Source organism: Buteo buteo, chromosome 10 (assembly GCF_964188355.1).
Source record: "Buteo buteo chromosome 10, bButBut1.hap1.1, whole genome shotgun sequence".
Classification (NCBI taxonomy): domain Eukaryota; kingdom Metazoa; phylum Chordata; class Aves; order Accipitriformes; family Accipitridae; genus Buteo; species Buteo buteo.
In genome coordinates, this window is record NC_134180.1 from 8,955,808 (window position 1) to 8,975,014 (window position 19,207).

The 19,207-nt window shown below is 50.8% G+C and overlaps 2 protein-coding genes across 2 annotated transcripts; one reads left to right on the forward strand and one right to left on the reverse strand.

Annotated features, from left to right (window-relative positions):
* Nucleotides 1-628: 628 nt before the first annotated feature.
* Nucleotides 629-7,901, forward strand: MGST3 (microsomal glutathione S-transferase 3). The gene is made up of 6 exons (XM_075038494.1): nucleotides 629-742; nucleotides 3,962-4,085; nucleotides 5,252-5,325; nucleotides 6,017-6,074; nucleotides 7,238-7,310; nucleotides 7,671-7,901. The coding sequence occupies exons 2-6, from the start codon at nucleotides 3,969-3,971 to the stop codon at nucleotides 7,778-7,780; spliced, it is 432 nt and encodes a 143-aa protein (XP_074894595.1). The 5' UTR covers nucleotides 629-742; nucleotides 3,962-3,968; the 3' UTR covers nucleotides 7,781-7,901.
* Nucleotides 7,902-8,112: 211 nt separating this feature from the next.
* ALDH9A1 (aldehyde dehydrogenase 9 family member A1) lies at nucleotides 8,113-17,960 on the reverse strand. The gene is made up of 11 exons (XM_075038496.1): nucleotides 17,668-17,960; nucleotides 16,809-16,954; nucleotides 15,630-15,759; nucleotides 15,172-15,306; nucleotides 14,476-14,672; nucleotides 13,491-13,631; nucleotides 12,563-12,751; nucleotides 10,324-10,411; nucleotides 9,804-9,945; nucleotides 9,133-9,245; nucleotides 8,113-9,022 (listed from the first exon to the last, which is right to left on the reverse strand). Exons 1-11 carry the CDS (start codon nucleotides 17,846-17,848, stop codon nucleotides 8,928-8,930), a joined length of 1,557 nt encoding a protein of 518 aa, XP_074894597.1. The 5' UTR covers nucleotides 17,849-17,960; the 3' UTR covers nucleotides 8,113-8,927.
* Between the last annotated feature and the right edge of the window lie 1,247 nt (nucleotides 17,961-19,207).

Sequence of the window (19,207 nt, forward strand, 5' to 3'; positions counted from 1 at the left end):
TTTTTGATGTAAAAGATATTGCTTGCACACACTCCAAGTATTCTTGGAAATGGCTTGTGTTTCGATGCCGAAGTCCCAGGGTTGCTTCTACAGACCTGAATAAAGGGAGATGTAAGTAAGATCCTTCATATCACTAACGCTGGTAATTGCCAAGAGAAGTATCTGCTTACCTGACTGAGTACAGCAACTCCACGTGTGAAACACTGGCTTCTTCATCCGATACTAGCAGGATCTGGTGAAATAAAAAGGGAAAAGCAGGAGAATATTCCAGCAAGCATGGTATATATTACCACACTGTCTTACAGCCATTAAACTGAATCAAAGCTGAAATCTTTGTCTTAGGTATCGTCGGTATGACAAAAATGGTTAAGAGTGGGCATGGCAGCTCAGTCTGCTAAGGAGAGGGAGAGATATATATATATATAAAACGTGCTGGGGACACATGTGCGGAGCTCCTGGATAGGACAGACCCCCCCTTAGCAACCCTCGTGGAGCGGTGGAAGACGCTGGCAGGGCCAATCCCCCTGCAGACCCACACGTGTCAAACTCCCTCCCCAAACACGACCCCCCTACCCCACGAGGCTGCCCACGACCTCACCCACCGCCCATCCCTCCGCGGGGGCGGCCGCCGCGGGGCCCCGCCTGCGGGCGGTGCGGCGGGTAGAGCCGGCCCCGCTCCCGCTGCCGCTGCCGGCTCCTTCCCTCCCGCAGCTCGTCGGGCCGATCTGCGCCGTGCCTGAGGGTGAGTGAGAGCCGAGGACCCCCCCAGCTCACCCCTCGGGGGACCGGGGACGCGGCCGGGGGGGGCTACGGGCGGAGGGAAGGCTCCCAAGGCGTGCTTATATGCTGATTATCCTGATGGATGGTCAAGAAAGTGGAGAGGAAGGGCCGCGACCTTCCTCCCTGACTTCCCCTTTGTCCCGCCGGGCGCAGGCTCCGGGGGAAGGTCCCCGGGATGAGCGGAGGGCGGCGGGGTCCCGCCGGTACCCCAGCACGTTCGGGCTGCTTGGGGGGGGTCTGACCCCGCGGGGCTGGCGGGGAGCTCTGCCCCCGGAGCTGAGCCAGCTCGCTCGCCTGGTAGCAGCGGGGACAAAAGGGCTGGAGAGAAAGTCCGAGATTGTGGGAGCTTGGGAGTACGGTCAGAATCCCGGCGTGGGTCTGCAAGAGGAGACTTAATCAGCTTTGCTGACTCATAATAACGCTAGCGTTACGGCAAACTTGGTGAGAACCCTTATTCTGGAGTAAAAGCACCCTCGGGGAGCATTTCTGCTACAGCTCCCAGCGTGTGCTGTGTCACACTCCAGAATCTCTTGGTCGTGCGGCTCCGGCCTGAAACGTTGCTGGATGGAAGGTACAAATTCAGTCTTGTGCACCGGGCCGGTGTTCGTTAGCAAAGTCCTTGCAGCTGCAGACAAAGGTTGCCAATATGCACAAGGCACCAGAATCCGGAAACAGCCGCAAGGCGTGCAATCGGAGAGAGGCTGAAAGTCCTGTTGACTTTGGAGTGCTTAATGGGGCTCCAGATTACTAGAGCAAAGGCCTGAGGTTTAGTTTTGTACCAGTAGTGTAGGAGTAGCAGCTTTGTAATACACCTGGCTTAATGCTTTGCTCTGCTCTTTGCTGCTAAGATAAAGACCCAGATTATAATTTAGCACTGTGAAGATAAAATGCTTCGCTCTTGCTGGCAGTCGGGGGGTCACCACCAACCTTGTAATTTGAAGGGAGAACTGTGACCATCAACCTGCTCTCCTGGGTGGGAATGTGTTATATTTTCAGTGTGTCATCTCTCAGGTGCTACCCTCTATTACGTGTAGGTGCAGCTGACTTTTCTTCGTTACTTTAGTTTTCAATGTTCTTACTGATAATTGTTTACCAAACTTCATTTGGACAAAGCCAGCTGTTGTCTTCACTTTGCTCCATTGATAATCCCTTTGCAAATGAGAAATAAAAGCCTCTAATCTCTGAAGATCCCTTGTGAGGGGTGCTGGTGCTGCTGCAATAGGAAGGCTGTTTGCCCCGGTTCCATGAGGTGGCCCATTTTCCCCCACACTGACAGATTGTGCTGGTGGGGCAGTGCAGGAGCCACCAAAACCTTGCTACGTGGTGGAGGCACCAGAGGGAGATAGGCATCGGCTGGCATTTTGGTTTGCAGAGGGAATTGGCTCAGTGCTGGAGGGAGATCTTTGCTGTCTTCTGCTGTGCTGCATGATGCAGCACCGTCACGGGTTATGCAGACAGACAAATCTGAGGTTTAGGACTGTGCAAGAGGACCCGTGCCAGATGGTTGTGGGGAAAGGCCCTTGTGCTCGCTTGCAGGCGAGGAAGGTGCCGGAGCGCTCGGTATCGAGCGGCTCCCAGTGGCGCAGGCTGATGGCAGGTCTGGCAGATGGGGAGCAGGAAAGAGGGAGAAGTGTGCAATGCAGCCTTGCTGCAGGGCAGCGGGGCAGGAGGCTGCTGGATGCACCTTCTGCTCCCTGCTTCCGTCAGGCCTTGGCGTGGTTTAACCCCAGTCAGCAACTAAGCACCACGCAACTGCTCACGCACTGCCCACCCCCCGCAGTGGGATGGGGGAGAGAATCAGGGGGAAAAAAGTAAAACTTACGGGTTGAGATAAGAACAGTCTAATAGGACAGAAAGGAAGAAAATAATGGTTATATTAATAATAATAAAGTGACAATAATAATAAAAGAATTGGAATGTACAAAACAAGTGATGCACAATGCAATTGCTCACCATTCGCTGACCGTTGCCCAGAATACCCCGATCAGGTCAGTTGCCCTGGCTGTGTCCCCTCCCAACTTCTTGTGCCCCTCCAGCCTTCTTGCTGGCTGGGCATCAGAAGCTGAAAAATCCTTGTCTTAGTATAAACACTACGTAGCAACAACTGAAAACATCAGTGTGTTATCAACATTCTTCTCATACTGAATCCAAAACATAACGCTATACCAGCTACTAGAAAGAAAATGAACTCTGTCCCAGCCAAAACCAAGACGGGCCTGGGCAAGGAAGCGCAGAACCATTAAATGCAAACCACACGGGCCCTGGTGTCTCCTGGCCGGCAGACTTGTGTGTGCAGATGTTGGTAGATGCCAGCAGCTGTGTGTTGCTGGGGCTGTTCACTGACTTGTGACTCTGAGAGGGTTCCTTGAAGCTGTGGGAGTGAGCATCGCTCGTCTTGCCAGTGCCCCTTTGCTTAAAAGGTTCAGTTGTTATTGCTATTGTTGTGGTGGGTTTTATTATTGTTTTACGTAAGGATGACCTTAGAGGTTCAAACTAACCATTTGTGTAGCCCAGCTCCATTCAGCCTGGGATTTCTGAGCCAGTTTGTGTTTGTATTATAATTCCCAGTTTACCTACCTTACTCACTTTCCCCTTGAGTTTATGAAAACTGCCTGCATTCATAACATCCCTCAGCAGGGAGTTCCACAGGTCTGTTGCCCACTGCATGAAAAAACACTTCTTTTGGTTCGTTTTGAATCTGTTTCCTGACTTCATTTGGTGACCCCTAGCTCTGATGTTGGAAGTGGCCACGAACAATTACTTTCTGTCTACCTCTCCAGAGCATCCCTGCAGGCACAGTGCCGTGTCAGTGAGGTCGTGGGACTTGGCCAGCCACAGCCAGAGCTGGTGGGACCTACCGTTGGCTGCAGTCCTGCTCCAAGCCAGAGGCTGGACTAAGGTCCTCCAGACACCACCTCCCACCAACACTTAACGTGATTTGAAGGCTTGCTTGACAGGAACTGAGCAGAGAGCCCTTGTTTTGTGCTGCTTAATACTCAGCAGGCACCAAGAGGCGAAAATTCCCCAACTCACCATTTCTCTCTTCCTTCAGCCAGTCCCTGTGCTGGGAGGTCTTGGGCCCATGCTCAGCAATTCTTCCGCACACACATATCTGCGTGTAGTGAGCTGCCACTTCTCCAGTCACACCCCAAAATAGTAATGGGCTCTCTTTCTGTGACAGCACCGAGATGGCTGTTCTTTCAAAGGAGTATGGCTACGTCATCCTGACGGGTGCTGCCAGCTTCGTCTTGGTCACGCACCTCGCGGTGAAAGTGGCCAAGGCCCGCAAGAAGTACAACGTGGAGGTGAGTGCTCAGGCTGAGGGAACGGGAAGGTCGGAGCCAGTCTGCAGGGGATGTTGCAGACAAGCTAGGTGACACCTTGCTTATTTTTGGGTGACTTGCTGACATTTCCTGCCTCTCCACACGGATGCAGAAGAGATGGAGGTGTCATTCTGGCTCTCCAGACTGGAGCAGACGGCACCACAGAGCTTGGGGTTTGGGGCATCAGGCACTTGGCACCAAGCCGAGACAGCTGAAAGCGTAAGGCTTTGAGCTTGGAAACGCTGATGAGCAAGAAACCGCACAGCCCTTCTTCCCTGCAAAGGCAGCTGGTGCAGCATTGGGGGCAAAGGGATTGTAGTGGAACAAAAGTGACAGGAGGGTTTCTCAAACTCGGGGGGAGCATGTGAGCCCTATGACAAGAAGTCTTTCAAAGTGACCTTCCCTCAGCATCGCCTCTGAGCTGGGCAGGCCTGTGGGCTGGGTGGGGGCAGCCGGTCCTCTCAGTGAGTCAGGGCGATGGCATGCAGAGGCTGCTGTGCCACTCGGCTCCACGCACAAACCTTCCTTTGCTCTTTTCCCCACGTCACTGGGGGAAGTGACAAGCAGGGGTGGGCGCAAGGACAGCCCCGGGCATGTGCTGCAGACCTTGGGTACCTGTTGGGGGGGATCCCACTGCTACTACATGAAGTCAGGATTATAGCAAACGTACCCAGCATGTAATGGTGCACAGAGCACTGGATTTCAGGCTTGGGGAAGCCTCTGCAGCCAAGCAGCAGCTCTGGCTGACTGCTCAGCTCTGCAGTGGTGAGGAAGGCAGAGAAGACATGGGGCCGTGTCTTCAGTAACACTGCTTTGCTCTCCCCTCCAGAGAGATGGGATTTAAACAGGGAGGTCACGGAGCACCTGGCTATCTTCTGTTCCAAGCAGGGCCAGCTCCAGCGGACAGTCAGATTGCTCAGGGGGTTCAGGAAGTGGCCTGGGGCAAGCAGTAATTTCAACAAAGCATTTGTGGGCCACAGGGCAGGAGACAGGCTCTAACTTACCAACGCAAGTCAGTCTTGCAAGCACTGGGGCAGCACTGGGCTCCCTGGGGAGCGGTGCTGCCGGGCTCACTCCTCACCAGGCTCCCAAGCCCAGACTGCGCTTGCTCATATTTTGCTGCTGGGTTGTTTTTTTTTTTTTGGCAGTATCCAACCATGTACAGCACAGACCCTGAACATGGGCGTATATTCAACTGTATCCAGCGTGCACACCAGAACACGTGAGTAACATGTACGAACGCAGACCTTGAAAATACACAGGGCTGTGGAGCAGGGCCTACAGCTAGAGACTCGCTGCTGCCAAGCGCTTGGGTTCAGGGTCAACACTTGAGGAAAACACAGGGCCATGTCACACTCAGCAGTAAGGCCGTGCTGGCTCCTTACCGTGCCTTAAACCAGGAGACGGGGCTGTGAAGCAGCCTCCTCTTCCCCGGTGCCTGGCTCTTTTCCTCTGTGGGCAGATCTGAAGACACTAGAAATCTTGCTTCCAGAAGAGGCTGCCTGGGGATTGCTTATCTGTTGTGCTGCCCAGGTCTCCCTCCGGGGAGGTCTAAGACCACCCAGCTACTGTGGACCAGGCTGCAGCAGCACATCAGAGGGGTGCTTGGGAGGAACAACTCTTCCTGGGTTAGCTGGTGGCGAGTAGTATTTAGCAGTGGCTTAGGGCACAGAAGGGAGAGAGTGGGTGGGTGGGGTCGGAGAGAGGCACAGACAGGGAAAGTCCCTAAAAGTCTGTGCATGCTCACATTCCTTCTTTCCTCCATCTGTGGCTGCAGCATTGAGCACAGAGATTCATAACAGTCAGGCCCAACATAGACCTTGGCAGGGGATGCTCGCAGCTTCTGCATTTCTAGAGTTTCCTCTTTGTGAGCAACTTGAGCACAAACACAGCCTCCTCGCTTTTATTTTCAGCTTGGAAGTTTATCCCGCCTTCCTGTTCTTTTTAGCCACTGGCGGAGTCTACCACCCGGTAAGTGATGCTACAGTGCAGGTCTGCATGACTGAACTCTGCTCGTGCTCCCTGACTTGGGGAGGGTGGGGGGCAGTAGGCCAAACTAGCCCCTCTGGAGGCAGCAGGCTGCTTCACTAGCCACATCGTGCTTCACAGCTGTGCCTCGTTTGAAAATGTAGTTGTAGAAGGTCTTGTGCAGGGGAATCACTAATAAACTCATTACTGCTGCTTCAGCTATTAGAGCCCTTTCCCTCCCCTAAGGGTGCCTTGTTGGACAAACTGAAGCATTCACAGCCTCCAGTCCATGAGTGGGAAGGGTCCCTCCAACCCTGCCTGGTTCTTCCAAGCCCTGCAGGGTCCTGCTGGACTTACAGCAGTACTACTCAGCAGCTGGTTGTGGGGAGGACAGGAACACTTTTCCCCGCACCTAAAAACACTTTCATGAGGAGTCTATCTGATAAGAATAGATGGGGAACATGGCGATCTTCCCACTCACTTCCACCAAAGGAGGTGCGCAAAGGATCAAAAAAAGCCTGGATTATTTTTAACTAAAAGATGTAGACAACCCATGAGGAGGGAGGCATGTGGGAGAGGCCAAAACCAGTAGCTCTTTCTTTGCCACCAATAGACAAGTCAGGCCCTTCTTGAATATTCTTTTTCACAGAGGGAAGGAAGCAGCATAGGCAGATGTGGCAAACTGGAGCCAGGTTGCAGCAAGCTTTAAATTAAGAGGCAAGGTGGAAGTTTGTAACACCTGCAACAGGAAAACCTGTACACCTGCTGGAGGCAGGCAGTGGAGTGGGGCTTGGGGCAACAGCTGCCTCCAAAATTGTGGCACTTGGTCTAGCTCACTAACTGGACACTGGTAAAATGAGATTCAGCACCTGCTGCCTGCATGACTTAACCATTTCTTGCTTGGGAAGAGTTTTGCTGCAAAAGAGCAAGACTCTGCATCAAATGCTTCCTCCCCATAGGCATCATGAAAGTGACTCCTATACAAAACTCGCCCTAGCATACTGCATCAGTCACCTGTCTCCCCCACGCTGACTCCCAGTTGTCCTCGCAAGGTCAGCACCCACACAGTAGTTGGTGGTCACTTCTTTGAAGCAGGGCTGCTGTAGCAGCAAAGCACATGCAAGCAGCAAGTCTCCAAAACCTTAATGTTTCTCCTTTCTCTCTAGCGGATTGCCACAGGGCTTGGCCTCACCTGGATCCTTGGGAGAATCCTTTATGCCCATGGCTACTACACAGGAGGTGGGTCTTCACCCTGCAGCACACAGCAGGCACTTGGAAACTCAAATCTCCTACAGTGGCCTCAGGGCTCTTTCCTCCAGCTCACATCAAGGAGGCAGCATAAAGCTTCCACTCCAGGTGTAGAGAAAAGGGTGCAGGTCCGCAGGCTGCTAACTCCGAGTACGCTTTTCCTACTGATAGGAAGAACGCTAGCCTAATAATAGCACAGACTGAGGGTAGGTACATGGCCTGAGCTGGTGCCTGCTGTTTTGCCTTGAGATATATCTCTAATTCTTGCTCCCTCTTTAATTTTCAGGATGGGGTAGGCTAGCCTTTCAGTGATGGGCCTGCTGAACTGACAAAACATGTCTTTTTTTCCAGATCCAAAAAACCGAAGGAGAGGGGCCATTGGTTCAGTTGCACTCATTGGGCTAGTGGGCACAGGCGTGTATTCAGCTTGCCAGCACCTCGGCTGGATCTGCCAGGACTAACTGACCATCATGATGGCTGCCTGGGAAACTAAAGGCATTTTTGTTTTCTTTTAGAACATTTCCTGGTTGTTTTCCTTTTCTCCTCATTCAATAAAATGAAGTTGTCAATTCTATATTTTCATTCTGAAGTTACAGAGGGTTTTCTTAAGGAGTTTTGCAGAATGCTAGAACAACTCTGGTTTTGTAGGCCTACAGAAATGTGCCCATCAGGCAGAGATGTTCTAGCTTTTATGATTTTTAGTGACCGAAAAGCTATGTTGCACCCTGTTCAACCCATACAGCAGCAGCCCTCTTTATGAACCCCTCAATTCATGTCACTCTGAGATAAGATGTTCCAGACAGAGTTAATATTTATTTATTTGATTGCTAAAAAAGAAGTAGGCAAACATTTAAAGTTGTTGCTTCATCATGTTTATAAAGAACAGTAGACCTATAGGAAGGAAGTCAAATAGCTTTCAGTTAAGAGCAGCAGCACTCTATCCTACGCTGGAGCTTGCTACCACCCTGGTTGTGCTCCATACTCTTGTGTGTGGAGATGATCATCAGGGCCATGCCTGTCCCAGGCAGCATCAGCTAACCATCCCCACAATATTTAGTCCCACCTTGGAAGTGAGGTACAGTTAAAAAAAACAAAACTTATGTTTACAAGGGGGCTAGAGGGAATAAACAATCCTACCCTTAAGGCTTTTATGTAGTCAGAGAATAGACAGAGCCTATAGCTACAGGATATCAATGTGTCCAAGAGCTAATGTGTGCACTGAGTAGGGTCACACCTGTTAAGCCAAAGATGAAGTTGACTGAGGGTGGAAGACAGTGGGGTTCAAGGCACGCAGCACAGGAAGCAGTCTGGGCCAGGCCTCTGTCACTGACAAGCCTCTGGCAACACCTAGGTAGTCGCATGAGCTGCTGCTGAAAGCCATATTGCTGCCTCCTAGCCCGAAGCACCAGACAGGACAGAGCAGGCCCACAAGCTAAGCCCTGTGTGTACATTCCCCCTGGCAAAAGTAGGATGGCTAAATGCTGCTCCAGCAACATTACCATCCAGGCACTTACAATTTTAGAGCACTTTATTGCAGTGTAAATGATCCACATCTCTGGCTGACAGGCAAGAACTGGCTGTTGCTCCCTTGAGCAGGCCCCAGAGCCACTAGAACACAGACTCCACATCACCCATCTCCACGCAGACAGTCTTCAGCTGCGAGTAGTACTCAATGGCTGCCCGCCCGTTCTCTCTGCCAAATCCTGCAGGGACAAGCCAGAAGTGAGAACACAGCTCCAGGCGCTGCCAGGTACCACTCATATCCCCTGTAACTGGCATGTAGTCATACCAGGGAAGGTCAAACAGAGCTCACCTGATGCCTTGTAACCTCCAAAAGGCAGCTCCACAGGGCTGATGTTGTAATTGTTAATGAAGCACATCCCAGCCTTCAGAGCAGCTACTACCCTGTGAGCCTTCTGGATATCCCTGCAGGAAAAGGGCAATTCAGCTGGATCCCTTCCCATTCATTCCCTCCTTCCCTGCCAGTTAACATCCCACTACAGAAAGGTCAGCAGGTCGCAGTGGTTTTTGGAGCCCAACCTGCCCTGCTCTGTCTTTGCCTGCTCAAAGGATGCAACTCCTATTCTCAAGGACACTCAAAACTGCATTTGATTTGAGAAGGCAGGACAAGGACACCAGCAAAGCAGACTATGGCAAGCAGCCAGCAGATGTCTTTGCATGCTTTCAGCAGCGTAGCAGGCTCCTGATGCACGTCTCTGCGAGATGCAGGAAGGCAGGCAGCAGGCCAAGCACAGGCTGGAAGGAGTCTGAAGGACAGCTGGGCCCACCTAACCCTTCAGGAAAAAAAACTGGGAGGAGATGTGCAGTCATTTACAATGTTCCCTTCTGGCAATCCCTTGCTCCAGCTTTTCTGAAAGAGGATATCTATGCCCGTGCCAGGCACTGCAAGAGGAGCATCAAGTTGCTGCAGTATTTCCCTTCTCCCTAGACTGCTTCCACACCAGCCACGCTACCCAGTCATACCTGGTAAAGACACCACCTGCCAGGCCAAACTTGGTGTTGTTGGCTCTCTCCACAACCTCCTCCTCTGTGTCAAATGGCAGAATGGACATGACAGGCCCAAAGATTTCTTCCTTCACACAAGTCATGTCATCCGTGCAGTTCCCTGGAAGCAAGGCAGAGAACACGTCCTTCAGGAGGAAGAGCTAGTGGCACAGCCTGTGCATTTGGCAACCCACACAGCCTTGGAGACAGCACTCAGCACTGCACAGCCCCCCCGACTTGGCTAGCAGTGGAGCAAGTCCCATCCTGCATCTCAAGGCAGCAGAGGCACTAACTGCACGTGCCCTGTCAGACCTTCCAACAGCAGAGATTTCTCTGGATGCAGTTCTTGGGTGCCTCAGCTCTCTCTAGTACACCTATGAGTGCCTGTCTACACTGTGGATGTACACAGAGGCAGGTTACGCTGAACACAGTTTTTTCTAGAAGAAACTCAGTAACATCCACATAGAAGACCACAGTACCATGATAGGAAGGATCATACCTAACACACAGGGTCGCATGTAGTAGCCATTCTTCAGCTTTGGGTCATCTGGCACCCACAGGTCCCCACCACACAGCACCTCTGCCCCCTGAAAAAGAGCCAAGCAGAAGGTAGGCTTACACATCCAGGAGCATCCTGCCCAGCTGCTGCAGCTCTGGCTGGCCAATAATCCCTGCTGGGTTTACAGTCCTATCGGACAAACAGTGCCTGTGCCCTCCCTGGCATCTCTCCAGGTCAGGACTGCTGACAGAGCATCACTGATAGATGAGGGTCAGGGGGTGAGACCCATCCTAAAAGTCCAAACAATGCCAGTTTGGGGTGCAAGTGCCACAGGAGCCAGTGTAGGTTTGAGGGAAGCAACTACAACTAGAAGCAGATCCTCAGCTGGTATCACATTAACTTCCACATCTTCACATGGTGTGAATTCCCTCGTTAGCAAGTCAACCAGTCCCTTAGCCCTCCACCTGGCAAGAAACACCTACCTCCATCAAATGCCCAGTTTTAGAGATGGGGACTTCTCCCTTCCTTCCCCACATCTCCTTCCACATCCCTCTTCCTGTTTCCAAATCCTGGTCTAGCCCTCCTGGCTTTCACTCACAGCTCCCCTTCTCCATCCCTTCCCCAAACTGGCTACACCTAGTCATATACCTAGCACTGACATTTAAAACATCTTTACACTTTACAATAAAACCTGGAGAAAAAAAAAACAAAACAAAAACCCCTGGGTAGATCTTATTGCTCTTACAGAGATTGTTTCCAGCAGCCTGTAAGTTTGGCCTTTGATCCTTAGCAAGCTCTTTCTCCAACAAAACTGGAACCCAAATGAGATAACAGCCAAGCGTGCAAGGTAGCACCACAACCTAGAACCAGCCCAAACCTTATGGATTATCCCATTTTACACACTGCCTTGCTGGGTGTCTCACCACCTCTAAAACTTCGCAGGATCAGGATATGAAAAGCCATATCAACTTCAATGCTGATTCAGAGATAGGCACTGGGTCACTTTTAATCATAGAATGGTTTGGGTTGGAAGAGACCTTTAAAGGTCATCTAGTCTAACCCTCCCCTGCAATAAGCAGGGACATCTTCAACTAGATCAGGTTGCTCTGAGCCCTGTCCAGCCTGACCTTGAATGTCCACAGGCATAGGGCATCTACCACCTCTCTGGGCAACCTGTTCCAGTGTTTCACCACCCTCATCATAAAAAATTTATTCCTTATACCTAGTCTGAATCTACCCTCTCTTAGTTTAAAGCCATTGCCCCTTGTCCTATTGCTACAGGCCCTACTAAGAAGTCTGTCCCCATCTTTCTTATAAGACCCCTTCAAGTACTGAAAGACTGCAAGAAGGTGTCCCCAGAACCTTCTCTTCTCGAGGCTGAGCAAGCCCAACTCTCTCAGCCTTTGTTAATAGGAGAGGTGTTCCATCCCTCTGATCATTTTTGTGGCCCTCCTCTGGACCTGCTCCAACAGGTCCATGTCTTTTCTGTGCTGCAGATTCCAGAGCTGGACACAGTACTCCAGGTGGGGGTCTCACCAGAGCAGAGGGGCAGAATCACCTCCCTTGACCTGCTGGCCACCCTGCCTTGGATGCAGCCGAGGATACGGTTGGCCTTCTGGGCTGTGAGCGCATATTGTCGGCTCATGTCCAGCTTTTCATCCACCAGTACCCCCAAGTCCTTCTCCACAGGGCGGTTCTCAATCCTTTCATCCCCCAGCCTGTATCAATACTGGAGGTTGCTCTGACCCATGTGCAGGACCTTGCACTTGGCCTTGTTGAACCTCATGAGGTTCGTATAGGCCCACTTCTCAATCTCGTCCAGGTCCCTCTGGATGGCATCCCATCCCTCAGGCATGTCAACCGCACCACTCAGCTTGGTGTTGTCTGCAAACTTGCTGAGATGCACTTGATCCCACTATGTCACTGATAAAGATATTAAACAATATTGGTCCCAATATAGACCCCTGAGGGACACTACTTGTCACCGATCTCCATCTGGACATTGAGCCATTGACCACTACCCTCTGGATGTGACCATCCAACCAATTCCTCATCCACCAAACAGTCCACCCATCAAATTTATGTATCTAGTGGCCCAAGACACCTAACGAGTAATTCAACCACAACAAAAAAAACCCAGCTTAACTGGGAAGGCATGGGGCAGGAAAGCAGCTGCCAGTCTGTCTAACAAGAAAGAGAAACATTTCAGGGCAGTCACAAGGCAGCATCACAACCTCACCTGCTCCTTCGCCTGTTTGATAAAGCCCTGGACACGATCCAGGTGGGGCCGGTTGATGAGGGCTCCCATCCGTGTGTCTTCCAGAAGCGGGTCTCCAATTTTGATTTTCTGGGTGCGTTTCACCACCTCCTTTGTGAAGGCATCCAGTATCTTTCTCTCCACAAACACCCGCGTGCCGTTGCAGCAGACCTAGGATAAAGGGCAGGCTGCTCAGTGTAAGACACACAGCACTCCACAGTCCTTCCCTGCTTGGGACCTGCTACAGAGGCTCTCAGAAAAGCCCCTTCACAGCTGCTAAAACAGCTAACTTGTCCTTGGGGACAAAGAAGACTAGATTATTCTGCTGCTCATGACTGCACTGAACAGTCCATGCTGGACACAGTGGTAATGATGCCACCACGTGGCAAAAACGCATCAACTCACCAGCAGAAGAGAACTTGAGCTGACTTTCCAGTTCCCAGAGATGACCTCGGTAAACCAATTTGCCAGCAGGATTACAGAAAACCTGCAGCACGTGTAGAGATCCCAAATACGGGACAGAGCCCCATAGGGCTGTGGCTCAGTGCAACAGACTGGAACCTGCTGCTCCTCCAGAGGACACCAGCACAGCTTCTTCTGACCTCTGAGCACCAGACTGGAGCCCAGGGCACAGGAGCAACTGTTCTGAGCTGGGTACCAGGTGTTAGAGAGGCTCCACTTCTGGGAAGGACAGGGCATCAGCTCAGGCATACTCTGCTGTGATGCCCTACACTGGCTTCTGCAAGGGCATCCCTTCTGATCCCTTGTGACACTGCACAGGGAAATGTGTGGCAAGATGGGAGCTTCAGGGCATCCCTCACTATGCAAGCCCACAGGCTGGCTCTGCTGCCCAATTCTCAAACCACCCCACCACACTGAGAAGGACCACTCCTGCCCCATGGACACACACCTCGCCCTGCGTAAGGAAGTTGGCCATGAGGGCTCCGTTCACAGCATTCTCCAGGGAACAGTCTGAAAAGATGATAAGGGGGGATTTACCCCCCAGCTCCAGGGTGACTGGTTTGATCCCTTTAGCTGCCATCTCCATGATCTGAGGGAAACAAGGACAGAAGAGACAAATGACCCACTAGCTGGTGGAGGGAGGCAAGAGAGACCCAAAGGGAGAGCTCCTGCAGGGCCCTTCACCAGCAACAGAAACAGCACGAAGGGCAAGCGGGGTTTCCTAGACGTGTTTAGTTCAGACTGGGGACAGTCTCAAAGGGTTTGGGGTTTGTTCTTTATTTTAAAGATAAAACCAACAAAACCTGAGGAGTCATTTGCAGGAAGTCTTGTGCTCAGCATAAGCTGAGGACAGCTATAACTGCATCTGTGTCACTGCACCCCACAGGTACACACATGTAGGGAGCATTCAAGGAGCAACATTTCCCCTCTTTCAAATCAGAATTTATTTTTAAAAGTCTTTTTAGGGACTTCTGATTGAAGAATTTATTTGAAGAATAAATTGAGGGTAAGAAATTCACAAAAACTAACCTCTTGCTTAAAAACAGTAGGTTGTATACAACTAAACCAAGCTATTACTGCCAGAAACGCTCCCACATTTTCGCAGTGCTGCTCTGTTTTATGTACCCTCCTCCCTATATAGATACCCTTTAGCAGCTCAGAGACTTCACTGCAACCAGGGGCTAAAGAAATAAAGACGACCAAGGGGCTCCTCTGAAAGGACTGAGTGCCCAAGCCCATGCCCAGTAGGCTAACTGGAGCCCCAGTGTAACCCCGTACGTGCAAACCCCATGCTCAGACCCAGAAATGCTGACTCACACCCCATCTTTACAAGCCTCATGCACAAAAGCTCAAGGAGATATCGACGTTCGCAGCACACCAGGAAGGCTGGCACTACAGACACCTTGTGTCCCCGAGTGTGAAGGTGCCTTTACCTTGATGCCAGTTGGCACACTGCCAGTGAAAGAGATTTTGGCCACATCTGGGTGATGACAGAGGAACTGGCCTGTGGCCGCTCCACCCTGCACCACATTGAAGAGCCCCTTGGGCACACCGGCCTCTGTGAAGATCTCTGCCAACCTCACCACCGAAACAGGGGTGAAGGGAGAGGGCTTGAAGACCATCGCATTGCCTAGGGGAACCCAGACAAAGGCAAGGTGGGGTTAACAGCCAAACTGCTTTAGGGAAAAGAAAAAAAAAACAAAAACAACACAAAAAAAACCCAAACCACACAATAAGTTTGTCTCAACAGATCCTAGAAGATTCCCCCCAAGAGAGGAGGAAACAGTTTCAGCTGAACATTGCAACCAGTGAAAGGGAGGAACTGCACCTTCCCACTGGGAAGGGCTGGGGGAGATGGGGCTGCACTGCAGACATTTCCAGAGACCTTCCCCATCTGGTACAAAGCCAAGCAATCAGTCTTTTTCCTGATGCACTCCCTGCCCTCCTAGCATCTGCCGTGTTCCCACTTCCATTTCCTTTCCCTTCCTGCCAGAGTAACAGCCTGAAGGTTCTGCTAATCCTTCAACACCTCCTCCAAGGTAATCCTAGACTTCATCCCCCCAATCACTCTCCCAAAAAGGATCATTTGGCTTCAAAGAGAAGCTTGCACAACAGAGAGTCTTCATTACCGCAAGCCAAGGCTGGGGCAGACTTCCAGCAGGCAATCTGGAAGGGGTAATTCCAGGCTCCAATCCCAACACACACTCCGAGGGGCTCTCTCCGAGTGTACCCAAAGGATCCCCCAGGAAGTTGGATGTGTTCACCTGCAAAGAAAAGAAACAGCCAGAAGTTAGAGAAGAGCAAAGCCCCCTCCTGTCTTATCAGAGCCTCAGGGGCCAGATTTTGCTTTGACTGGGAACAGAGACACATGGCTTTTACCCCAGCAAGCTCACAGAAGGTACATAAGTGCCCACAGAGCATGGCAGCATTAGGTAGAGATCCCTGAAAATCCTTCCAAGATCTTCAGAAAAAGGAGTAGTCCGCCTCTTAAGAAATCAACAGCAAAGATGGTTTCATGCCATGGAAGTTACCAGGGAATACAAGTGGCAGGTAGAGAGTAAAGAGCAAACTCCACTAATGTTCTCACCAGCTAGAGATCCTGCCAGTCCTGCGTAATACTCCAGACACTGCCAGGATATGTCAATGTCCACTCTGGCTTCAAAGATAGATTTCCCATTGTTGATGGTTTCCATGGTGGCAATTTCTTCTCTCTGCTCCTGTGAGAGGCACAGCACAGCGATAATGCATTAGAGAAGTCTGTAGTAGAACTCTACAAGGCAATACCTGGTTCTCAAGCACACAAGTCCCAAACAAGGCTCTGCCATCAGTAAGCCAGGCTCTGCTGTAAGAAACTGTCATCTCTAAAAGGTACATTCCCAACTGCTATTTATCAGTTTCCCAGTGGCAAGCAATTGCAGGGGAATGTCAAACAGATGGCCGCTGCTGCCGCTGGGGTTCACTGCTGGTCCAGTCTTGCCTAACATCCCTGTTCATCTAAAAGATGAGCAAACCTGAACTTGGGAGCTGGTTGGCAAACAATGATTAGAATTCACAGAACTAAACTGGGAAGAACAACAGCCAGCAAGATCAAAATGGAACCAGAGGACTTAGTGAAGAATGGACAAAGCAACAGAGCTGGGAAATGTCCTTTAACAGACCATCTCCCTGACAGGAATATTATCCTACTGCGGAAGTCTGGCAGAAGGAAACAGTTTTCTCATCACATATACACAATGGGGAAAGAAGGTCTGGTTTCTTACAGATCCGTGCCTCCATGGGGATTAACTTTGATGTCCAAGATTTGTATCCTCTCCCTCCCATGTGTACTATCTGGTGTCTAAGATAAAAACCAGCATTCCTACCGTTTTTTTATTACTAAACTAAGACACACTCCAGTCGCGTGACAACAGTGTCTGACAAGCTAGAAGTTCAACAATGTGACAGTTGCGCAATTTCAGCTTAATCTTTGGACTTGTAAAAAGAAGTACAAGCCCTGCAAGATCTTGACTGGATGGCTTCAGTTTGATGTCTTCTAACAGAATTAAGCAGAGAAAGTACACACTGGCCTTGAATACAGTGACAAGACTGAAGCCCTGCCCAAGGCAGCCTACTGCCTCTTCTGGTCAAAGGTGGGTTTTAACTCCTGCATTCCTCCTGGAGCTCTGGAAGTCCCGCTGGAAGCCCCCAACAACCCCATTAACCCACAAGAAAGCTGAGAGACAAACCCACCCCTCTCCAAAAAAGGAGACTAGCTCCCACAACATACCCGAATAATTCTGGCAGCCTCCAGCAGCACCCTGCTTCGCTCCATGCCAGACATCTGACTCCATATTTTAAAGGCAGCCTTTGCACTCTGCACAGCCAGATCGACCTCCTTTTGCCCAGAGCAGAGCACCTTGCATATCACACGACCTGGGTACATTTTAAACAGGAAATAAACAGGCGGGAAATCTCAGAAAAGGGGGACAGAATAATATGGTTTATCTTGCATTGAAACCCAAAGTCTTCAGTCCAGCCACCTATATATACACCAGGCTTACAGAACTTCATGCTACGGTTCCCACTGATTTGTAATTGGCTATAGAAGAGGTGCTGCAATTCAGCTGGTCTGAAGTACAAGATCTGCCATTTTCCACAGTCATGTTCTAGTTACTAATTAGCTCCGATTATTACAAAATTCCTCTGCTTCCCACTAGAGTTTGTTTTACTTCTACCACCAGCTTCAGGACTCTGTTACACATTCCCCAGCATAGTTAAACACTCTTTCTTGAGGTGGTTCTGCTGAAACCTAGATACGTCCAATTAAAAAAAAAATAAACTTAGAAATGTTTGAATCATATCCTTTACCAAGATCAGGCACCACTCGATTTTTTTAAGAAGCAGGGCTGATTTCTTCTAAAAAGTTTGACGACGGACCTGCACTGCAGGAGGCAAAACGCAGCCACCAAAAGACCACAGCCTTCAGGACGGCTGCATAGGCGGTATCCGACGTGGGCAGCTGGGAAAAGCCGATGGCACCCGGCCCTTGCAGTTAAATAACAAGGAGGCAACTCCCGGCCACCGGCCCCGCGCCTCAGCGCAGCTTTAACCCCCCCCCACACCCCGATCAGACAACGGGGAGGTACCTGTGGCCGGCTCATACACCTCCTCGGCCTGGCCTCCATCGACGGGCTGAACGCGGCCGCCCGCCCGGTAGTTGAGGGGCTGCTGGATGGTGACGGTACCGGTAACGCTGCTCATGGCGAGGCTGGGACGAAAGGAGCAGAGCCGGGGCAAAAGGCTGGGCAACCGGGACCGCACCAGCATCGGCTGGGCCGTCGGGAAGGGAAGGCGGTGGGCCGGGAAAATCCCACGGGAGAGGAGCCGGTGGGCCAGCCCCGCCCGGGTGCCTTTTACCTCAGGGGCGCGGGCCCCGCCCCGCGGCCCTGCCCGGCGCTCGGGCGCCCCCTGGCGGCTCGGAGGTAATACGTCCCACCCGGGGTGACGCCGAAGTTTGAGCGGTTTCGGTAAATGGTTTTAAGATCGGCAAAGAACGAGTCGGTACGTACAACCGAACGGCTGAGCTGCGGGAAAGCAAACGCCCGCGGACGTATATTTCACAGCCGTCTACTGCAGAGTTTCTGAAAAGTTCCTCTAATAGCTGCGGCCGGGGACGGGACGCGAGACCGCACTGCAAATTGTGTAAAGGACAAAAAGAAGTGCAAATGAACAGGGCTACAGCTGCGCGAGATGATGGATGGGAGCAGCACGTGCAGGGGACTAGCAGCAACACATGTATATTACAACCCCCGGCAGTAGTTAAACCTCCTCAAAGATGTGACCACAGTTACAATTTATGTTGAGATTTTTTTTTTTAAAGTTATCCATGAAACAGAACCAAAACCATCCTTTTTTCCTTCCAAACCAGAGTCTTCCTGTGGTCATAAAGTTGTTTTTCGTTCCATGTTGTAGCTTCTTGGAATTCAGACTTTTCAGCAGCTGAGGTTAGGAAAGATGTTCTCCCTCAGTTCATTATAATGATTAACAACCCCCAGGGAACTACAGTATCAAACAAATGAGAGCAGAAAGCAACCAGAATATAGCAATGGATCAATAATTCTCAGATAATCTGTGGATGTGCAAACACTTCCCTCCCCAGCTGACAAAGCGTGGTGTAATGCAACAGCGCACAGATTTGCTGAGGGCAGAGTTTCTGACAGCAGCAGGAAAAGTTACTGTACTGCACTTAAGGCTTCCGAAGCCGTTAAGGTGCAAGTTTGTCATTATGCTTGATCAGATGCGGCTGTCTTTGTTGGATCGAACAACCATATGCTGCACGATAGACTACTTCAACAAGGCTGCTCCATGCAGGTAACACAGGCTGGGGTGTTTCTGGCTTTGCTGTGGGATCAGGCCCTTGAACTATGAGAGGGCACGCTAGGGAATCAGGAATTACACAATGGGGGCTGCTCCTTATGGAAGGTTGTAGCTACACCAGACACAACAGTAAGTAAAAAAAAAGTAAAAAAAATGCAGCTTTAGAGCCAGGCAGCATCAGGATACAGTAGAAGTTCCACACTCATGATTTATCTTTAAATAATCCTACAGAAGTGCCCCATACTTATTAGTGAAAATTAGTCCAATATTTAGTATTTAATACAGTATTGCATGTGCTCCACACTGCCA